This window comes from Pelmatolapia mariae, linkage group LG17, assembly GCF_036321145.2.
Source record: "Pelmatolapia mariae isolate MD_Pm_ZW linkage group LG17, Pm_UMD_F_2, whole genome shotgun sequence".
Taxonomy (NCBI): domain Eukaryota; kingdom Metazoa; phylum Chordata; class Actinopteri; order Cichliformes; family Cichlidae; genus Pelmatolapia; species Pelmatolapia mariae.
Genome location: NC_086242.1, coordinates 23,671,855 through 23,691,727, shown reverse-complemented (window position 1 = coordinate 23,691,727; position 19,873 = coordinate 23,671,855). Strand labels below are relative to the sequence as shown.

The window sequence follows — 19,873 nt, the reverse complement described above, 5'->3', positions numbered from 1 at the left end:
TTAGAAACTTGCGGATAATCTTTGTACACTGACTTCAGAGACACACAGATTTAGTGAATAAACGGCACTACGTGGCAGCCTGAAGTTCTCACCCACCAGATGTTTACAGTTGTGACAGCCGCTCATAGCAAAAATAGAGGAAAACTGTTTCCATCAACGCTTCCTGTTGATCCCATTAGGTCAAATAACAACAACGCACCAGCTGATTTACCAAAACATCGCTTTATTGGACTCTTCATTTTAACATTTGTCACACACACGCAAACCAACACGGCACAAACCAACACACACACACACACACACACACTCAAAACAACACAACACAAACCAACACACACACACACAAAATACATTCTGGCTTTCTATGGAGGTCAAATGAGACTCATCTAATTTGGCTCCAACAGGCATCCATAGTTGTAGTCCAACAACCCATCCTGTTTGTAGTTTTAAATGAGTGAGAGGGGAGCATGGCCTCATGGGAAATAATTTCAGCTCTGGGAAAAATCTGCATATAATGGAAGGAGACAAAAAGACCTGGTTTACAAACTTGGCTATTCCAAGTATAATCCCAGATTAACCAAATATAAAACCTGGGTTAGTATCTGTGCTCTGACAGAAAGACTCATTAATTATTCTGACCAGTTTAAAATGTCAGGATTAACTTCACTGAGTCTGAATAACAAAGACTAGTTTTGGCAGAGACTGTGGTTGTTTTTAGGCTTAGACTGAACCCAGGTTTTATTTCTCTCAGAGCTGACATCACTTCCTCCACACGGCTTTAAATCCTCAGTGTCTGATGATCAGCAGTTTGCTGTTGGTGACCTCTGACCTCAGCCGCCTCTAATGAAGGTTACAAGGAGGTGTGTCTATTTGTGGCGGCTGCCCCTCCTCTTCATGGCCGCTGTGCACTGAGGGCAGTACCACTTCCCCTTCGGCGCCTCCGTCAGGCCAACACAGCCGTAGTGGAACCACTCGATCGGACACTGAGGACATACACAGACACGGTCAGCACATACACACAGACACACGTTTCCATGGGAAACGGGTCAGAACCTGAAGGTAAAAGACTCACGTCTGTGTTGTCACAGCCGACCATCTCTCCATAAGAAACCTGAAACACAGAAGAGGAGTCACCATCAGTCTATGAGGCCTCGTCAGTGATTGGTCCATCAGCGAACCTGATGTGTGCGTGTATGTGTGTGTGTACCTGGTTACAGATGCAGTATCGGGGCTCGTTGGGGTCGTAGGTCCAGTCCACCTGACTGTTGGCCTCGGCTTCGGGCAGCACCGATGCCTGCTGGGAGAGCTCCTGAGCGAGCGCCGATGACGAAGAACAGGACGACAGTGAGGAGGAGGACGACGACGAAGACGACTGATGGTTGGAAGACTTAATGCTGCTCCTGTAAAACAGAAGAAGAATGAGTGTTTATCCATGCTGAGCGCTGGAGGCAAGCAGCCAAGATGGTGGTCTTACTTGGACTTGCGTCCTCGAGAGTCGGAGGTGGTGCTGGGGGTGAGGGTCTGGGTGAGGGTGGAGGCGAGGGCGGAGGAGGAGTATCCGGCAGTGCTGTCCCGGGACAGAGCGAAGTCCCTGCCCAGCTGGAAGTCGTTGTTTTTTATGGCCTCATAGCTCGCTTTGAGGCTGGACGTCCGCCGGCCCTCCTTCATCTGCTCACATGGATACATCAGCAGTAAAACGTTTAGGTCATGCATGCATGCATGTTGTACTCTGTATGATACTGTATGTGACAAATAATAAAGCTTGTTTGTTTTGTTTGTTTGTCAGTAACACAGACAAGCACATCCGGTAGCCAGATGTCAGATTTTCTACCATCCTTCAGTCCTTGAACTAACCAAATGTGATTCAAGATGTCTGATTTAAAAATTCTTTGACCTGCTCATCTCAGACTGACAGTTACTTGAAACTTCAGGTTTGAGTTATACCAGAAACCCAACTAACACAGCAAAGCAGCAGAGCTGAGGCACTGATGATGATGAACAGGATGTCTGCAGATGACTTCAGAGGTGATGGAGACGGATCAGCTGCTCATGCTGTGAATGTGTTCTCTGTGGAACAAACGTTTCTGGACGCTGTCGCTTTTTTCAAAGAACCTTTAAAAGATTTTAACTGATCCAAAATGACAAGTTTGGCCTGCAGGTGTAAACACCTGAGAAACTCCACCCCTTCTCTAACTGGATGTTCTCTCACCTGAGCTGTGGCCTGCACCGCCTGGGCAGCAGCCATGGTGATGGCGCCGGCTCCAGCTCCAGCTCCGGGCCCTGAGGACAGCGAGCTCAGGTTGTAGGCCATAGGCTGGGAGGAGTTGACGCTGTACGCATTGTTGGTGGACGAGGACGTGCTGTTGGTACGGCAGCCTGCCGAGGACACACAGGTGAGACAGGCAACACATGGCAGGCGGTCAGAGTGCTCTAGTGAGGGTCGTGGCTCTTACCTGGCGTGTTCTCTTTGGAGGCGTCTGATGTGAGCGTGGACAGCAGAGCTTCAGACTTGAACTTCTTCTCTGGGACGTGTTCTGTGGTGTGGTGGCTCGGAGCGCTATATTTTCTCTCTGAGAGCACACAAACATGCGGTTAGATGACACTTCCTGTTTCAAACTGAAAACAACACAATACCATCACCATGTCTCGCCCCAAATTCATCTGAGGTTCACACTGCTTGGATCTGACACCATGTTTATGTTTGCTGCTGTTACCATGGTGAACAGTGGTGTGGCCAAGAGTGGGTGATTTCAGTCGGTTAAATCAGTGTGGACGACTCAGAGAGGCTCACTGTGCTTATGTCACAGCTCCTGCGTCAACTCAAATGATCCCGAATGACCTCAGCAGGTAAGGTCTAACGAGAACAAGTATCGTGACGCTAAACTTTTAAAAGTTGCTAACAACAGCACGAGGACGAAGCCAGAGAATGAGGTTAGTGTGGTCTAAGACCCGGGTTATCACTGCAGTTCAGGTTGATGCGTGATGTGTGACATCAGCAATTGGGAACACCTCCCACCTCGTTTACGTCAGCATGACCGCTGCATGTTTCTGTATTCTAACATTTTAACAACTGTTAATCATCCTCAAAAAAATATTTTTATTTCTCAGATGAACGACTACACGCCTCTGAAGACACTTTCAGGGATTCATGTGCATGGATTAGGTGGTCAATCAGTATGGATCAGGAAAGATGCAGGCGCTGATCCAGACAGCAGACAACAAACAGATCTGGTGTTGGTGTGTACTCACTCTCTGTGGCGGCGTGTGAGTGAACGTGGTGGTTGTTGACAGGCTGAGACGGGCTGTCCATCTCCAACGATCCTGAGCACAGATATGTGACAGGAAGTCAGGCACACGTGACAGGAAGTCTAACATTCCCCTGCCGAATACAACCAAAGAGCTACTCACGTCTCTCAAGGATCTCAGTGATGCCAGCGTTGTCAGCCTCCAGCTCCATCTTGAACTTGGCCAGTTCCTGGTCCAGTTTACGCAGGTGTCGGTCCACCTGAGACACAGAGGATCAATGAGGTCAACAACGAAACCCAATTTTAAACCAATCAAGCAGCTTTTCTGTGACACATGAAGAATCTTTAAGTGTTGGGCTGATGGATGTCTGGATGTGTTAATAATCTCACAGATGCCCCCAAAAGTTGATTCTTTTCATCTGGATGTAGCATTTTCAATGGGAGAAATGTTTCGTCACTCATTCAAGTGACTTCTTCAGTCTCAGCTGACTGCAGGTTTCCCCAATCTCATAAACAGTACATTTGCATTATGACTGAAACTAACACCACTCAAGGAACAATGGGCTGGAAGGTCAGTTCCTTGGCCATTAATATGCAAATTCTCATAACCATTGATCAACATTGACTGATCAAATCTCACAGATGAGTGATCGATCTAACCAATCAGTGATTTATAAGTGAAGGGTCTGAGTTTAGCTGGTATCATTCAGTGATAGGGACCATGCTCTCAGACTGCAGGAAAAGTAACTCCTTGTGCTTTTTTAGTGGCTCTTCAAGGTTCTTTCTGCCATCTAGTGGCGGCTGTGTGGAATAACTGAGGGTTCCTCTGAGATTTCTACACGTTAAAGCCGTTTAAGCCTAAATGTGCACCTTTACCATTCTGTGATCACCTGAGTGACACCTGAAGGAAACCTTTACTCACCAGGTCATAGATCTGATTGGCCAGCTGGACTTTCTCATCTGCATCTTCCAGAGCTTTGTAGTAATCCTAAGAACACACGCAGGTTTAACCCAAGATAGATACACACACACACACACACACTGAAACAAGAAGAATCCGCCACCTCTGACCTTTTTAATGACCTCCATCTGCTCCTCTCTCCACTCTGGTTTGTTCTTCTTGGCGTTGACGAAGAACTCGATGACCTTCTGCTCCAGCTGATCCGTGGCATCTGAAGGAACAAACAGGAAAGGACGTGAGAAAACGCAGCACTCAGCGTTTTACCATCACGTGTGTAAAGTCTGACTGCGGCCCTCCCTCAGGTGTTTCCTCTCTGTTGGTGAACTGCAGACTTATTCTGAGCCTGGGGATCACCTTTGGACTGTAGTTGTAATGAAATCAGAGCTGAGGACTCACCTGGTCCACACTAACCTGAGTGTGACTCCCTCAGGTCATTTGTTTCTGAGTGTTTCCTGCCAGCTGAAACCTGCAGCAGTAAGTGTGCCATGTGTGGATAATATTTGTTAGATTTTGTTGATTAGTGATTGGATACGCTCTGCAGTATAAATGTGCAGTATAAATAAAGTTTGATTAAAACTTTATTTCCCCAGCTCTCACTCAGTGAGTGCTCCTGTTATGTCACAGATCTGTGCCTCTGAACCAATGTGACTAAAACTGAAGTGGTTTCATCATCTATTTGCAGCAACAAAAACATAGTATTCCAGAAACATGCTTTGCTAATTCCAATCAGCGCATCCGCCATTACCTGCCCGAAACCGGAGGTGGCGTCATCTTCGCAGAAAATGTAGTTTTTTCCTATAGAATATGCTGGTGGTTTTTAAAATTCATTTTTAAGTTTATGGCTTTCTGTACAGTTTCTGGGATGCTTAGAACTCAAATTACACTGCTGGAAATAGTTCATGTTGATGTACATGCTGTTTTTTGCAAATTTGCATTACAATATTTATTTTCATTTTTCCTACAGTATATAAAAATTTGTGTATGTCAAAAATAAAACTATGAATACACTCAAAATAGATTTCCTGTGGTTGGAACCTATTTTGCGCAACTTTTTTGCATTTACAGTTATGAGGGATATACCCCTGAAATTTCTCTAACTAGAAATATGTGTAAAAAACAAACAAACAAAAAAAACCAAAACAATGTTACATTTTTTTTTTGTAGTTTATTGAACTTTTTTGCAATTCATGTAGTTACTATAGCAACTTGAAATACTCCCAAAAAATGGCACTACACCATCTAAAAATATATAGATAAGCTCTGGCGGACTTGGTTCTATGGTAGGTCTTAAAGGGTTAATATCCTGAGGTTTAAACAGATAGAAAAATGACAGCAAAGTGTCCAGCAATACTGGCCCTGTATTTATTTGGTATCGGATCAATACTTAAATCTGCAGTATCACACAGCACTAGCGCCCAGCACAGGCTCATTCAGAGTATCCCTAACACTGATTTATTATTACACCTTTCAGAGTCGCGTTTATACCATTGTTACAACATTGTTCTTTTTCTGGCTGCACACACAAGCGTTTAGAAAGTGGTTTAATTTATCTAACTCTAAGTCCAATTAAATTTGTGTCAGTGATTGAAACAAAATATTTTAGAGGAAATGATTACTATTATAATAATCCTTCATTTTAAGTTTCAGTTCAAAATTATTTCGTTTGTTCAGCAACTTCATAATTTATCAAAACATATTTTACTAAAACCTTTTTTTTAATTTAAACTAAAAAAAATAGATATTTACAGAAATCCTATTAAATAATCTCAGTTTAGACCAAAGAAAACTGATTATTTTTTATTTATAAAGTGCTAAAATGGTGATTAGGACCTCCTGTGAGCGTCTAACAGCGATAATCATTTTAAAGTTGCTTTATTAGCAACATGACTTTTAATGTGCATGAATGTGAACTTTCGGATCGGCAGTAATAAAGGGGAGGGGGCCCTGTGGGTGGATGTGACCCTGCAGGTGGATGCTGCGCTGCAGTATCGTGCTGGTATCTACTGGGTTTCAGCCCGTTAGCCGCCTCTGCTAACATGTGCTAATTAAGTAAGCGCCATCGGGCGGTCATCGGCGCCGGGACGCGGCTCTGTTGCTTGGACAGTCCCAGCAGGGCTGCCGCTATGTGTGCATGCCGCAGCGCGCGTGTCCCCGGTGTGTGGCGCCGTTGGCGGCGGGGTTGTACGTACTCTGAACCTGCAGGTCCATCTCCCTCATTTCCGTAAACCTGTCGCGGAGATCCATGGGTAGCTGCTCGATCACTGCCAGGAGAAGAAAAGGCGGTTACCTGCTAGCACGGCTAGGCTAACTGCCGGAGCCGACCTGGCCGGAAAATAACACCTATTTAACGCGCAGCAAAGCCCTGTGACACCGCTGCCGCTTCGGTGCAGTCCCATACTCACTCTCCAGGTAGTCCTCCAGGTACAACATCGTGTTTAATTTAAGCTTTCAGTCGTTTTCGCCGACAATTCTCTGCTTTCAATATGGCGCCGCCTGCCAACGTCTGCTCAGAAAAAATACCCAGAAAAAAGGAGGTCACGGATGCTGACGCAAACGTCTGCCCGCGCTCTGATTGGTTCACATACAGGCAGGCGTTGACAGGACAGATGCATCATGGGAATTGTATTTGTATTTACACTTATTTACGTCTTTTATGCACTATAGTAATCATTTATTTATTTATTTATTTATTTATTTATTTATTTATTTATTTGGAAATAAAAAGCAAGAGGGTTGTTTTTATCAAGCCTTGTAAAATATTTAATTTCGACTGCACATTTACACAAAGCTTTTGGACATTTTTTTACCTGAAAAATTGCATTAATGACCAGCTGAAAATTATATTTACTTTTCTACAAGAATATGTGGACAGAAACAACTAAAGAGATAGCAAGAATATATCCATCTCACCATTTCTGTTCAGATATGTTTGCTAATGTATTAAATATTAGATTTGTGCGTTGTGGTACTAATTTAACACATTTAAAGTATGTGGACAAACAATATAAGCTGTGTGGTAACTTCTGTCCACATACGCTTGTGTTTTCACACATGTTCAGCTGTTAATTAAACATATCCCACTTCATGTGACTATAGTTATTCATGAACCGAGCAGTGATTCTATTTTAATGATCATATATTAATTATAAGTTCTTATCAGTGATTTTAATAACTGTAAAATGAGTGCACGTGTTAGTCTATATACTTTGGGGTATATATATTGCTTTAGATTAGTGTTATAAGAACCATCCATTTACCATTTAGATAGCCAGTCACATGCGTTCACATTATTTTGATCACAAGTGTGAGCAGAAAAACAAACAAGCAGCCTAAATGGCCAAAATTATGTAGACACAAACGACATGTCTTACTGTATTTCCGTGGAAGTTTATGTCCACATTCTTTTGTCATACATTTTTCTTTCTACGAGTTTATGTTCACTGTCCGGCAGTCCCGTGTGTAACATAATAATATATGTGCAAATAGTCAGAAAGTATGTGGAAAATAATTACAAGGTAGCCTAAAGTAAGTTTCCACATAATTTCGGGACAAAAAGTGCTACTGCAAAGAGTTTATGACCAGAACTATGTGGACAAACACTCCAAGCGCTGTGTGTGTTTCCTGCAGCTTCATCCTCTCAATCTCGGCCTGCTGACCCCACGGTTGTGCGGCTGGAGGCGGACACATTCCTCTGTCCTCCCCCCGGACGCTGTGAGAGAGGAGGCGGAGCTGCTGCTGCTTTAATTAGTGAAGAAGAGCAGCAGGAGGAGCAGAGGAGCGGACGGTTCGGATTGTTACGCAGCAGACTGCCGGAGCTGTGTGTGCGTGTGTGTATCCGTGTATCCGGTGACAGTCTGGATCTGTGCGGAGGTGTGCGGACAGCGGTGACCGGTTCGGAGCGTGCGCAGTGAGGACCACCTGCTGCTGGTCACCGAGCGGGCCAGGGCGCGCGGGGACGGAATGCGGGTTTCACGCACGGAGCACGCGCAGTTCCTGAGCGCTCCGTGCAGTGTGCGTGCAGCGAGCATGTTGCCATGGTGCCCCGGGCTCAGATGAGCGGCACGCGGAGGAGCTCCGGTCGGGATGGCTCGCGAGGACGCGGTGAGGTGTCTGCGCTGCCTGCTGTACGCGCTCAACCTGCTGTTCTGGGTGAGAGGAGCGGGCACGCGCACGACTACAAGAGTGTAATTGCCCTTTCATGATCAGTGTGTTTGAGTCATTATACTAAAGCAGTCAAACAATGCAGTATTTTACTGTAGTAACTGTAGGTACTGTGTCTAGTGGTAGTTCTTTGTATGGAGTACTGTGTTTAGTGGTAGTTCTGTGTACAGAGTGCTGTGTTTAGGGGCAAGTTTGTGTACAGAATATTATGTTTAGTGGTAGTTCTGTGTACAGAGTACTGTGTTTAGTGGTAGTTCTGTGTACAGAGTGCTGTGTTTAGGGGCAAGTTTGTGTACAGAATATTATGTTTAGTGGTAGTTCTGTGTACAGAGTACTGTGTTTAGTGGTAGTTCTGTGTACAGGGACAGGCGGCGCTGGGGTGAAGCAGGCCGGGTGTTCCTCGCTGCCTGCTTCACATTCTCAGATGTTATTATAGGCAGCAGAAACATATCCATGTGTTTATTTCTGTGTGTCCAGCTGATGTCAGCATGTGTGCTGGGAGTGGCAGCGTGGATCCGTGACTCTCTCAACACTGTCCTCACCCTGACGGCCCACACCAGGTGAGTCTGGCCTGGCTTGCAGCTCAGGTATCAGAGCCAACCAGGTGACAGCACCTGAAAGTTTTAATCATCTTTATCTGACACACCTTGTCTCTGATAGATGAACCAGATGTGAACTAAACAGCTGCTTTTGTGAAGCTCGGAGCATGGAGGCTAATTCGTGTGTGTGTGTGTGTATATGCAGGTTGGAGGAAGCTGCCGTCCTCACGTACTCTCCAGCTGTTCACCCCGTCATTGTTGCCGTGTGCTGCTTTCTCATCATCGTGGCAATGGTGGGGTACTGCGGCACACTCAGGTGTGACCTGCTGCTGCTCTCCTGGGTACGAATGCTCACATCACACACTTCAGACAGGATTTTTACTTTAACCAAAGACGACATTTATCTCAGATTTTACAATCAGAAGCAGGAAGTCCATGTCCTGGATTCAGCTGACATTTAACAGGAAACAGTCTCTGAGTGCTCTGACACATTTGGAAAAGCACAGATGACGTCTCTGTTTTGAGTCAGCCAGCAGAGGAAACATTGTTAGCTGCTCTGACTGTTGGTCAGTGTGTTACCTGTATGTTAGCATGACTGTTGGTCAGTGTGTGTTGGCGTGACTGTTGATCAGTGTGTTAGCTGTGACAGGTCTACACTGAGACTGATATCATCACACAAGCACCCGTGGCTCCCACCTTCCTGTGGCGGGGTTAAGGTTCAGTGGCATTTTGCGTACACAGTGAAGTGGGAACATCAGAAACCTGGAGCTGATGTCTCTGAACCTGAAGCCCTATGAGCACTGAGGCAGACTCACCTGAGCTTCATCATAATGACACACTCCTCAGGTAGACTGATCTCTTATCAACTGGTTCTGCTGCAGCCTATCAGAGCATCATCTGCTCACCAGCTGCTAAACAAGGTGAAGAGGTCAGCCTCCACCTCCACACGCTCCACCCGCCTCACACACTTCCATATGGGAGGATTGAGCTCAGTCCAGAGTCCACCACTGTCAGCAGGTGTGCAGGTGTATGATGTCACACACACAGCCTACTCTGGACTCTCAGGTAGAGCCCACAGAGGTCACACTGTCCACCTAACTGTGTGTTTGAGCTACACCACCTGTTTTCTGTGCTCTGATTAGGCGGGGCCAGGTGTTGGGTGCCCCATTGTTCCCAACAGGTGATAAGATTGTCTCCGAAAGATGAGCTGCTGAGAGGAGCTTCAGTCTGCTACAGGGACTGCCCCAGGGCATGATGGGAACCCGTTCAGCCAGTTCCAACACACACACACACCTCAGTTAGCTGTGAGATTACATAACAGTAGAAGTCTCTCATGTTTGTGAGTGAGTAGGTTATTCAGGTGGACAAGGAGATAAAACCAGCTTCAGACATCACACATTACTGTGCTGCTCAGAGTTAAGAGCTGCAGACACCTCGGGGCTGTCACTGAGGGAGAGGACGAGGTCAGCTTCATGCCTTTTTGACAGAAAGGTTTTAGGTTGATTATCAGACTAAACTCGTCTCCGCCTGTGTTTCAGTACTTCGGCAGTCTGTTGGTGATCTTCTGTGTGGAGCTGGCCAGTGCTGTGTGGACCTACGAGGAGGTGAGAACATTGAAGCTTTGAATCCCTGAACGTGTCATGTAGTCAGACGTGAATGTGTTTAACCAACAAACCATCAGAGCAGGTAAAATTATAATCGTGTTTCATAACTGAGCCTCTGTTCATGTGAAATTCTGCAGCTTTTTCTCACTGACTGATCGTGATGGTAACGAGTTTGTCAGTATGGAGTTACGGTGGTGTCGCACACATGCAAGTGTTTCTGTCCTAAACGGAACATTTCTCACCTCATGCACCGGCTGGACTCCAGGCTTGTCTCTAATAATAATCAGGAATCTCAGACTTGTCCGGCTCCTCTTTCAGCGCTGCCGCAACACGCCCGTCACCTCACACCCACCTGCAAAGTACTCGAATACATCTACTCCAGTACTGCAGGGTACATTACCTGCAGTAGTTCGTAGTTTCAGTGAGTGTCAGACTCACGCTAACGATAACAAAATAAATATTGGAGGCTTGCTCCTCTGGGAGAGCTCAGAGAGCCTCGAGCAGCGCTTTCTGACTCATTTCTTACAGCCTGAGCTTTTCCTGCTGATTTCTCAAAGTTCTCAAAGTTTCAGGTGATCTCCAAACATTTTCAAATGAGCCCAATCAGATTTTAGGGGTGACAGAATATGTTCTTTAGTTTGTTGTTTATAAAGTTTCATTTTGAATGCTGTCTTTGAAGCACAGCAGTTTGAGCCAGGCTTTGAACTCTGACCTCATGCTCAGTTTATCTCTGCATCAGCTGCCTGCAGGGGGTTGTGGGTATCGTAGTGAAGGTTTTTCTTTTTTCTTTATCAGTCGAGCAGACACTCACACATGGACCTCAGGTTGGTCCCTGTTTGGGGGGTTGCAGTAAAAACCTGAAGTCCTGAGTGTGTGAGGCCTCGGGCTCACTGTAGTGTGTTTTGGGTTTGTCGTGTGGAAAGTGGCTGGAATTTTTGCAGTATAGAGGAGGAGGAAGGTAAAATCAGAACGAAACAAAAGCCAAAACAGTGCAGAAGAACTGGACAAAGGACACGAGTAGACTGAGATGATAAATACCGGAGGTAATGAGGCCAGCAGAAGGAACAGCTGGCAGTAATCACAGGACGAGGCAGGGGAAGTAAATACAAAGCACAGCTGACAACAGACTACCAAAGATAAAACGAGTAAACAGGCGACAGACTCACACATACAAAAGTGAAATAGCTCAGACAGCGGGGTACACATAGGAATAAACTACACAACAGCCAGTGTTGGGAAGGTTACATGTAAAATGTATTCCAGTACAAATTACAGAATATAGGCCCAAAATGTAGTTTGTAACGTATTTTGTTAAGTTACTCAATGTGAGTAACGTATTCTGAATACCTTAGATTACTTGATATATTGTCATTCTTTTTACAACTACATGAATGTACTGTTGCTGTGTGATTTATTACTATTACTGAAGGCTACTCGCCACTGAGCTAACATTCTTAGCTGGCGTTAGCTGAGGTTAGTTCATAGACTGCAGACTGTTAGACTTGATGGATAGCATTAGCAACCTGGTAGCTGCAAATAATCATGTGCAGTTCTGAAAGCAATACCAACTAGATTTTTAAATCTTAGTATAAAATGAGTAACAGTAGGGTGGAGATTAGGTAAGGCTGCACTTTTTGCAGGGATGTCGTGTAGAAAACTATTTCTGTATGACTAATATGTTTTCTTTCTGTCTGCTTTCAAAACTGCACATGATTATTAGCATCTAGCAAGTTGTAATGCAGCCTTCAGTAAAGTAATAAATCACACAGCAATAGTGCATCGAAGATACTGAAGTGGCACATAACCCAGGTAGCTACCGCATCTAAAACAAGGTAGTTGCAGTAGGCTAAGGTTAGTTTTTAAAAAAGAACTTACTTCCGGATGTTTCTTTAGGTTGGAGGGGGAGTCTTTTGACACTGAGAGTAGCTTGGTTGCTGGCAAATAGAGTTTGCATTGCACGGTCAGATTTCGCCCATCCCTTTCTTCTTTAAATGTGAAGTGGTGTCGGAATTTCAAAGTAAGAAATGCATTCTGCCCATGCACTGCTGGCTCTGTTGTGCTTGCTCTGGGACCATTGTGTCAGTGACACCACCAACATTAACAGGACGCTTACATTAGAGCCTCTTAGAGCCTCCTTTCTGGCAATGCGTTTAATTACCAAAATTAGAGAGTGGATAAAGAGGGGATAGCCTAACATATGAAACAACGTAACTGTATTCTAATCATTACCTATATAAACGGTAACTGTAATGGAATACAGTTACTCATATTTTGTATTTTAAATATGTAACACCAGTACAGGCATTCCGATAGGCCCCAACACTGAAAACAACCAAACTCTAGCTTGCTCAGCACAGCAGTGAACCACACTGATCCAACTGACAACCAACAGAACATTAAATACTGTTTCAAAGACCACCACAAAGCCTGGGTCCAAACCCAGAATGACCAGCTGACATATGTTCATATGTTATGAAAGGAGCGTGATGGAGAATACACCGCAGCTCTGTTTCCTTCATCATGATCCTCAGAAACCTGAACTTCAGTTTCCTGTTTTTGACCAATCAGGAGCCACGGCTGTGTGACTCATGTTTCTCCATCAGGAACAAGCTGTAATGTTTCCAGCAGTGAGCTACACCCGTTTAAGATCTTATTTTTACTTTTGTTTCACTGTAATTGACATGGTGTGTGTGTATGCGTGTGTGTGTGTATGCATGTGTGTGTGCATGTGTGTGTGTGTGTGCGTAGCCCTCAGTGCAGCGCTCTGACATGATCAGCCTGAAGTCTCGAATGCCAAACTACGGTCTGCAGCGTTACCAGTGGCTCACACACACCTGGAACAGCTTTCAGACTGAGGTAACACACACACACACACACACACACGGTGTGGTCATGTGACCTGTGTACTGACAGATGTTTCTTCACCTGGCCTCAGTTTAAATGCTGCGGTGTCATTTACTTCACTGATTGGCTGGAGATGACTGAGATGGAGTGGCCACCTGACTCCTGCTGCTCCAATCAGTATCCAGGCTGTGCTCGCCATGCCCACTACCACGACCTTAGCGACCTCCACCAAGAGGTGAGCCACAGCGGCTTCTCACTGGACAGAAACATCAGAGGACACGCCCTCTGATGACCCAGCTGCTCTTAAATCCTCCTCCTCTTACATGTGTGTTGTGTGTTTGTTTTAGGGCTGCGGTCCAAAGATCTACACCTTCATCCGTGGGACGAAGCAGCTGCAGGTGTTGCGTTTCCTGGGCGTGTCCATCGGTGTGGCTCAGATCATCGCCATGGCGCTCACTCTCACACTCCTCTGGGCGCTTTATTATGGACGGAAGTCTCCAGAGCCGGACTCGCCCACACTGCCGCCACCGGATGACCCCGACCCTGACACAGCAGTACAGGCAGCCTCGGCGGACGCTTTAAAGTCGGGCTGCAGCCGCTCAAATAAAGGCTGCACCAACATGGCTGCCACCACACCGAAACATCAGTTTGAGATGGAGCGACTTCACGCCGCCGCCTGAAAAGCTTCGTCCGGCTTGTCCAACACCAGACAACCTTTACTCAGTGAGAACACGAGCACCGGCAGCGTCAGAGCAAAGCCACACCCCCCGATGACCTCCTGACATCACTGCAGCTCCAATCATCACAGAACAAAATGCTTGTCAGCGCGTGCCTGTAGCTGATAGAGAGGACGCATCATCAGTTTTATGTTAAAATTTAAGAAGTCCGGAAGTTAAACTCTGGACTTCCTGTTTAAATAAGGCAGGTCATGTGCTTTTTCTACAGGAAAACAGGAAAATAATCTTTTATTTTTACAGTCTTGCTCTATCACATCCTCTAAACCGCACCACTGGATTATTGTTTGATATCAGATGTACATGTGTGCAGCCTCTCAGCTTCCTGTTGGTCAGAGTGAAGGCGTTCCCACTCTGACAGTCTGACAGCTGATCTGATGATGATGGTGATGGGTGTAGCTGCTGCTCTGTTCGTGCTTCTCTCTGTGAACTGTGAGTCATCTGAAGAACAGACTGTAAACTGAGGATGGACTCAATGGTGGCTTACTGCAGGTCTGGAGGAGACAAGTGAGACAGGTGAGGAAGAGAGGAGACTGCTCCTGTCAGACATCGTGAACTCTAAAGGAGCTGATTTTGTTCTTCGGGATGATGAAGTCAGAGAACATGTTAGAGAACAGACTTCCTCCTGTTTGGACTCCCTGCCTCTAATGAGACCAAACATATGGACACAGCCGGCTGGAGACGGACTCCAGATGTTTTCCTGACAGCTGTGTCAGGAGCCACTGGAACATTAGATGACTTTTGAATTGGATTATTTATGGAGCTCTCTGAGAGACTGTACACCCACAGGAAGTGTGAGAGTCTGTGCATGGTGTTGGATATTTATTGTTTGTTATTACAGCGTTTTCACTGGAATAAAACAAAATATTAAAGCTGTTTGAGACGGATGGCTTCTCCTCTGCACTTTAATGGCTCCTTACTGTAACAGCTGGGACTAAAATGACCTCACAGCTTTGTTCTGATTCTCAGGTGAGGGCATCTGTGGACGACCTAACTCTCACAAACTGTTTGCTGTGATGATATTTCAGATTATTGAGATGGGGCGATGTGGGAGGAGCTTCTGGATTTGGAGTGAAACCTGTGACATTCCTGCAGCTGCTGGGAGAAAGCGGAGACAGTAACACGGATACAGGGCGTCAGCTGCTTGCAGTGAAAAGCTCTCCACATCCAGCGAGCATGAAATCCTACCTCTACTACCACTGTATGCTTTATTAATAGGTCGCTGAGTCTCGGCGCTCTGGCCTCAACTCTCCAGCGCTGTTTCATTCAGGCTGCCAGCGTCTGTGAGGGCAGACCGGCTCATTTTACTCGCCACGTCTATTTTTATATCACACGGCTTATCGTACACTCATCTGATCATTGTGTAGTTTCACAGCATTTCACTTATCGCACAGTCCTCTGAGACTGTCTCGGATCGAACACCGCTCTCAGATCAAAACCACGTCAAACTCGTGTTTCCTTGTGTTTGATGAGTCGTGTGATTCAGCGTGTGACAAACTGAACTTCATCTTTGTCTGAGCTATTTACTCACAAACCTACGCACCTGAACCCAAGCCTGTCCCTTCAAACAGAGACAAGCCCGGCTCATAAATCATTCAGTCTGTCCTGTGGCCCTGAGAAATAATCTGTGGGTTATATTCAGTGTGTTTCACAACCTGCTGTGAGGCTGTGGATAGGCTAGCATTTGTGTCAGTGTGGTCACATGACCAAGTGTGAAAGGCACATCTGGAGAGCTGTTCCTTTCACACTTGGTCATGTGACCACACAGACATGATGGCCATGACCATGGAGCTCTTCATATCTGGAGCTTGAGTCAGCGCATTTATGGACATATGACAGCAGAAGCATCCCGACCCCACGCAGGGGTCCCTCCAACACAATGCAGGGGTCGCTCTGAGGGGCAGGCAGTATTGTCAGCAGTGCAGTGTGAAGACTCAGAAATGCGTCAGGTCCTGTTTTAAACCGTACACGTGCACACACGCATCACTCAGTGTTTGTATAAAAGAACACGCTCACAGAGACGTCCGTCATCTTTTATCATTTTCTGTGTTTAGTCCTCAGTGAAGATCTCCTCTAGGTGTTCAGGCCAAAAGAGTCTCCCAGCATCCTGAGTACCTTTTTAAAGGTTCCAGGGGCACCACGGGATGGATAGCAATATCGCCTCTCATTTTAGATTCTATGTTTAGTTTAATATGGGGCCATGTGCCACCTGAGTGTAAGAGAGTTTTGTGATTTTCAATATTACTGAATAAACAACTGGTTGGTCTGAACCTCAGGAAGCCTCCAGCTGCTGCTGGCCATCACAGTAACGACTGACTGTGAGTTCCAGGGGGAACAGGATCTGCTGGGGTGGAGCAACTGATGCTCATAGAGGAGCAGTTGCTCCAGTGGTGGCTGGTTTGCAGCTGCAGACAGTCTGAAGCTGGTATAAAAGTGATGTGGTGCTGAATCCAACCATCACCTGCTCTGTACCTGTCCATCGCACACCCACCTGTTTAACCTGCACTCATCTGCCTTGTATAGTCATGGTTACTTTGAATAACACTAAATTATGTTTGATTTTTTTAAGATGTTCCATATTAAGAATGGAACTCTGGCAGCACATCATTTATTATTCAAATTTAATTTAGGTTTGACGCAGTGACTCAGCTCAGCTTCAGATGTAGAACAGCAGCAGTGGAAACACTGGGACTCAGAAAAACCAGGCCCTGAAGTCTAACACAGTGTGAGGAATTTGGTTTTTATGCTGTTTAAGTTCTGGTTGGTAGGATCGGATAGTTACACTTCCAGCACTGATGTTACTGATATGGCAGAAACAGGATGTCACAGAAATGACCTTTCCCAGCTGTCCATGTTTGGGAGTCGTTCCCAGACCTCCCACAGCTGGACATATTCTGGATTCCTGCTCTCTGACTCTGCATGGGAGTACAGTGTCACATGATCTCTGGAGCCATGTGTTTACATACAGTCTGTATGCAGCGCTCACACTGTTAGTGTTCGTGCTTCATTTATGTATTTATTCGACCCCAGTTCCAAACAGCTGGGATGCTGTCTGTTTGTATTTCTGTCTAAATCATAAATACAAACAGAATGTGATGGTTTTCAAACCTCATGAACTCATTTTATTCACAACACAGAAACATCACACGTTTAAACTGAGAAAAGGAACCATTTTAATTAAAATATTAGCTTGTGTTGAGTCTCATGGCAGCGACACATCTGTGAAGTAGGACGGGTCTATGTTTCCTCTCTAACATCAGTCTGTGATGGTTTGTCAGCTGAGGAGAGCACCTGTTCTGGTCTGATGGAGCCTTTCCAGATGTGCTAGCTGCCAGCCTCATAGGCACTGATGATGGAGCCATGATGGTGCTTTAACCTGCATGTGTGGAAGGCACGGTGAACTGAGTTGCACAAGGAGATTTCTCCAGATGATCTGAATCTTGTGATGTTGTCATGTAGTGTTCTAGAGGATGTACACAGTGAGAAACATTATTCTGAAAATGTTCCATAGATTTTTTCGTACATGTGTGATCCTCTGCCTCTCCAAGATGCCCTTTAGACCGAGTCATGTTACAGGCCTGCTGCCAACTAACCTGATTAGTTACACAATGTTCCTCCAGCATTTTTTCAGTATCCACCTTTTTCAGTTTAAACGTTTATTTAATGTTTAAATATGTTTTCTATGTTCTGGAGTGAATACAATTTGAGTTTGAGATTTGCAAATACTTTTACGGTTTCTTTAGGTTCAGTTTGAAGCATCAACTCTAATTTGCACAGATAATAAGTTTTTGTATGTGATGCTGATGGTTTCTGCAGACAGAAACTGAGTGACTGATGATGTGCATGAGAGAACATAAAAGCTTTGCTCAGTAGATGATGTGTTGTATGAATCTGATAATATTTATTCTTCAGAGATCCTCTGCAGGGTTCGGGCTGCAGACAGAAACATGATTCAGCTGCTTCTCTGTAACTTTCCAACATGGTGTTCCTCTCTGACTCCCAGCGGGGTAAACAAAGGTCTCCAGCACAACCAGAAAACTCATTTGTTGATGCTGGGAGGAAGTAAAGCCTGGACGGCTTCCTGCTCTCTGTGTCTTCCTCTCTTTTCTCCTGTGGGTTGTGCACAAACTCAGATTTCTAAATTAGGACAAACTGCTGTCACCACACTGATGTGTGAGTGTCCTTCTGCAGCAGCCGACCCTCTTACTTCAGAAGTGCCCTGCTTCCTCTCAGAGATACTCTGGATTTCTCTCTGAACACTCACAGCTGTAAACACACCCACATCCACAGCTGCTCTCTGTAAACACCTTGGCAAATATGCAATGAACACCTTCACCACACGGTGGCAGCATCTTACCAGAAAGGTTCAGTGTAATGACCAGCATTACATTCTGGTCTGTAGATCTGAAATGACTGCAGACTTCTAAAGTTTCTGTGTTAGTTTTTAAAGCTGCAGTCTGAGCGCTTTCAGCTGCTAAAATTAATCAGGTATGTATTCCAGGAACATCATGTCTGTACAGATGTTCATCTAACACTAATATAACAATAATGTTAGCGTGCCTCAGGGCAGGCTGGAGGCTTCCAGAGTCACAGCACAGTCGTGTGGTTCAGTGTGGGATTACATGAGTGCTGCCCACGCCTATTAACATACATAAAGTCAACCATTTCGTCACATTCTGTTAATTTTACAAAGTTTTAAACTCTTTAGAAAGAAAAAGTTCTTCATGAAAACACTGAAGTCCTGCATTTAAAACCCAGGTCACTGCTGTCCTACAGCTACACTCTGAAGACAGTTTGTCTGTGGATGGATGGATGATATGGATGGATAAAGTGCTCACCTTTTGTGGTCGTTTCTTCTCGGCTCGCTGTTTCTGGTGGTAGATTCGGCTAAATTTGAAAGGGACCGGCAGGGCAATGACCAGCATGCCACTTCGAGAGCAGATGGAGCTGAAGATCTTCCCCATAATGGTCTTTGGTACCATGTCGCCATATCTGAGAGAGCAGAGAGCCAGAGGTCAGCCTGGCTGTGATATCTGTGCTGATATAACATGGAGAAAAAAGAGCAGACAGAACAGTTTGCGATTCGTGTTCTTTAGTGAATCGTCCACACAGAGCTACAAAGTTTAGTTCGAGTGTGTTTCACTATCAAACATGTTACTTTGTACCACACACACTAATGTTGGAGCATTTCTCATGTGGACCCACTTTATAAACTAGTTTGAATCCTTTGGTTCTGACTCTGGGTGGCGTGGTGGTGCAGTGGCAAGCACTGTCCCTTCACAGTAAGAAGGTCCTGGTTTGAATCCAACAGTTGGTTGGTTTTTGTCTCAAGTCTCTGTTGGTTCTCTCCAGCAAGCATTTATCATTTCTAGGCTGGACTACTGTAATTTGTTATTATCAGGATGTCCAAGTTAATCCAAAATACTGCAGCAAGAGTACTGACAGGGACTAGAAAGAGAGAGCATTCCTGTACAGAGGAACTGTGATTAGTTAAACAACCAAGCAAAACAAACAACAGGTGAGCTCATCACCTCCAGGTGTGTGAAACTGAAGGGAGGGAGCCAAGGATAAGTCCTGTGTGTGAAACACAAGGCCAGGTTAATTCACACACACAAAACTCATTCACATGAGTGATAAAAATATCCAGGATGATTGTATTGGAGGCTGAGCTGTAGTCCACAAAGAGCATTCGGACGTAGCTCTGTGGCTGTTCCAGGTGGCTCAGCACAGTGTGGAGGGCTATGGGGATGGCATCGAAGTTTGGGGGCAGGTAGTTCTTGATGTG

General features: G+C 45.4%; 2 protein-coding genes across 3 annotated transcripts; one reads left to right on the top strand and one right to left on the bottom strand.

The window, feature by feature from the left end:
* Positions 1–206: 206 nt before the first annotated feature.
* Positions 207–6,736, bottom strand: ing3 (inhibitor of growth family, member 3). Its single transcript, XM_063500675.1, has 12 exons — positions 6,609–6,736; positions 6,396–6,467; positions 4,317–4,417; positions 4,168–4,233; positions 3,409–3,505; positions 3,250–3,321; positions 2,454–2,570; positions 2,210–2,376; positions 1,475–1,668; positions 1,208–1,400; positions 1,073–1,111; positions 207–983 (listed from the first exon to the last, which is right to left on the bottom strand). Exons 1-12 carry the CDS (start codon positions 6,634–6,636, stop codon positions 867–869), a joined length of 1,263 nt encoding a protein of 420 aa, XP_063356745.1. The 5' UTR covers positions 6,637–6,736; the 3' UTR covers positions 207–866.
* tspan12 (tetraspanin 12) lies at positions 6,477–14,964 on the top strand. Of its 2 annotated transcripts, none has more exons than XM_063500676.1 (8): positions 6,477–6,627; positions 7,834–8,390; positions 8,845–8,927; positions 9,112–9,247; positions 10,445–10,510; positions 13,259–13,366; positions 13,446–13,589; positions 13,702–14,964. In XM_063500676.1, exons 2-8 carry the CDS (start codon positions 8,241–8,243, stop codon positions 14,032–14,034), a joined length of 1,020 nt encoding a protein of 339 aa, XP_063356746.1. In that variant the 5' UTR covers positions 6,477–6,627; positions 7,834–8,240; the 3' UTR covers positions 14,035–14,964. The 2 variants fall into 2 exon arrangements, with proteins under 2 accessions (XP_063356746.1, XP_063356747.1); XM_063500677.1 differs by having other exon boundaries at positions 6,478–6,627; positions 7,834–8,355.
* The last annotated feature ends 4,909 nt before the right edge of the window (positions 14,965–19,873 follow it).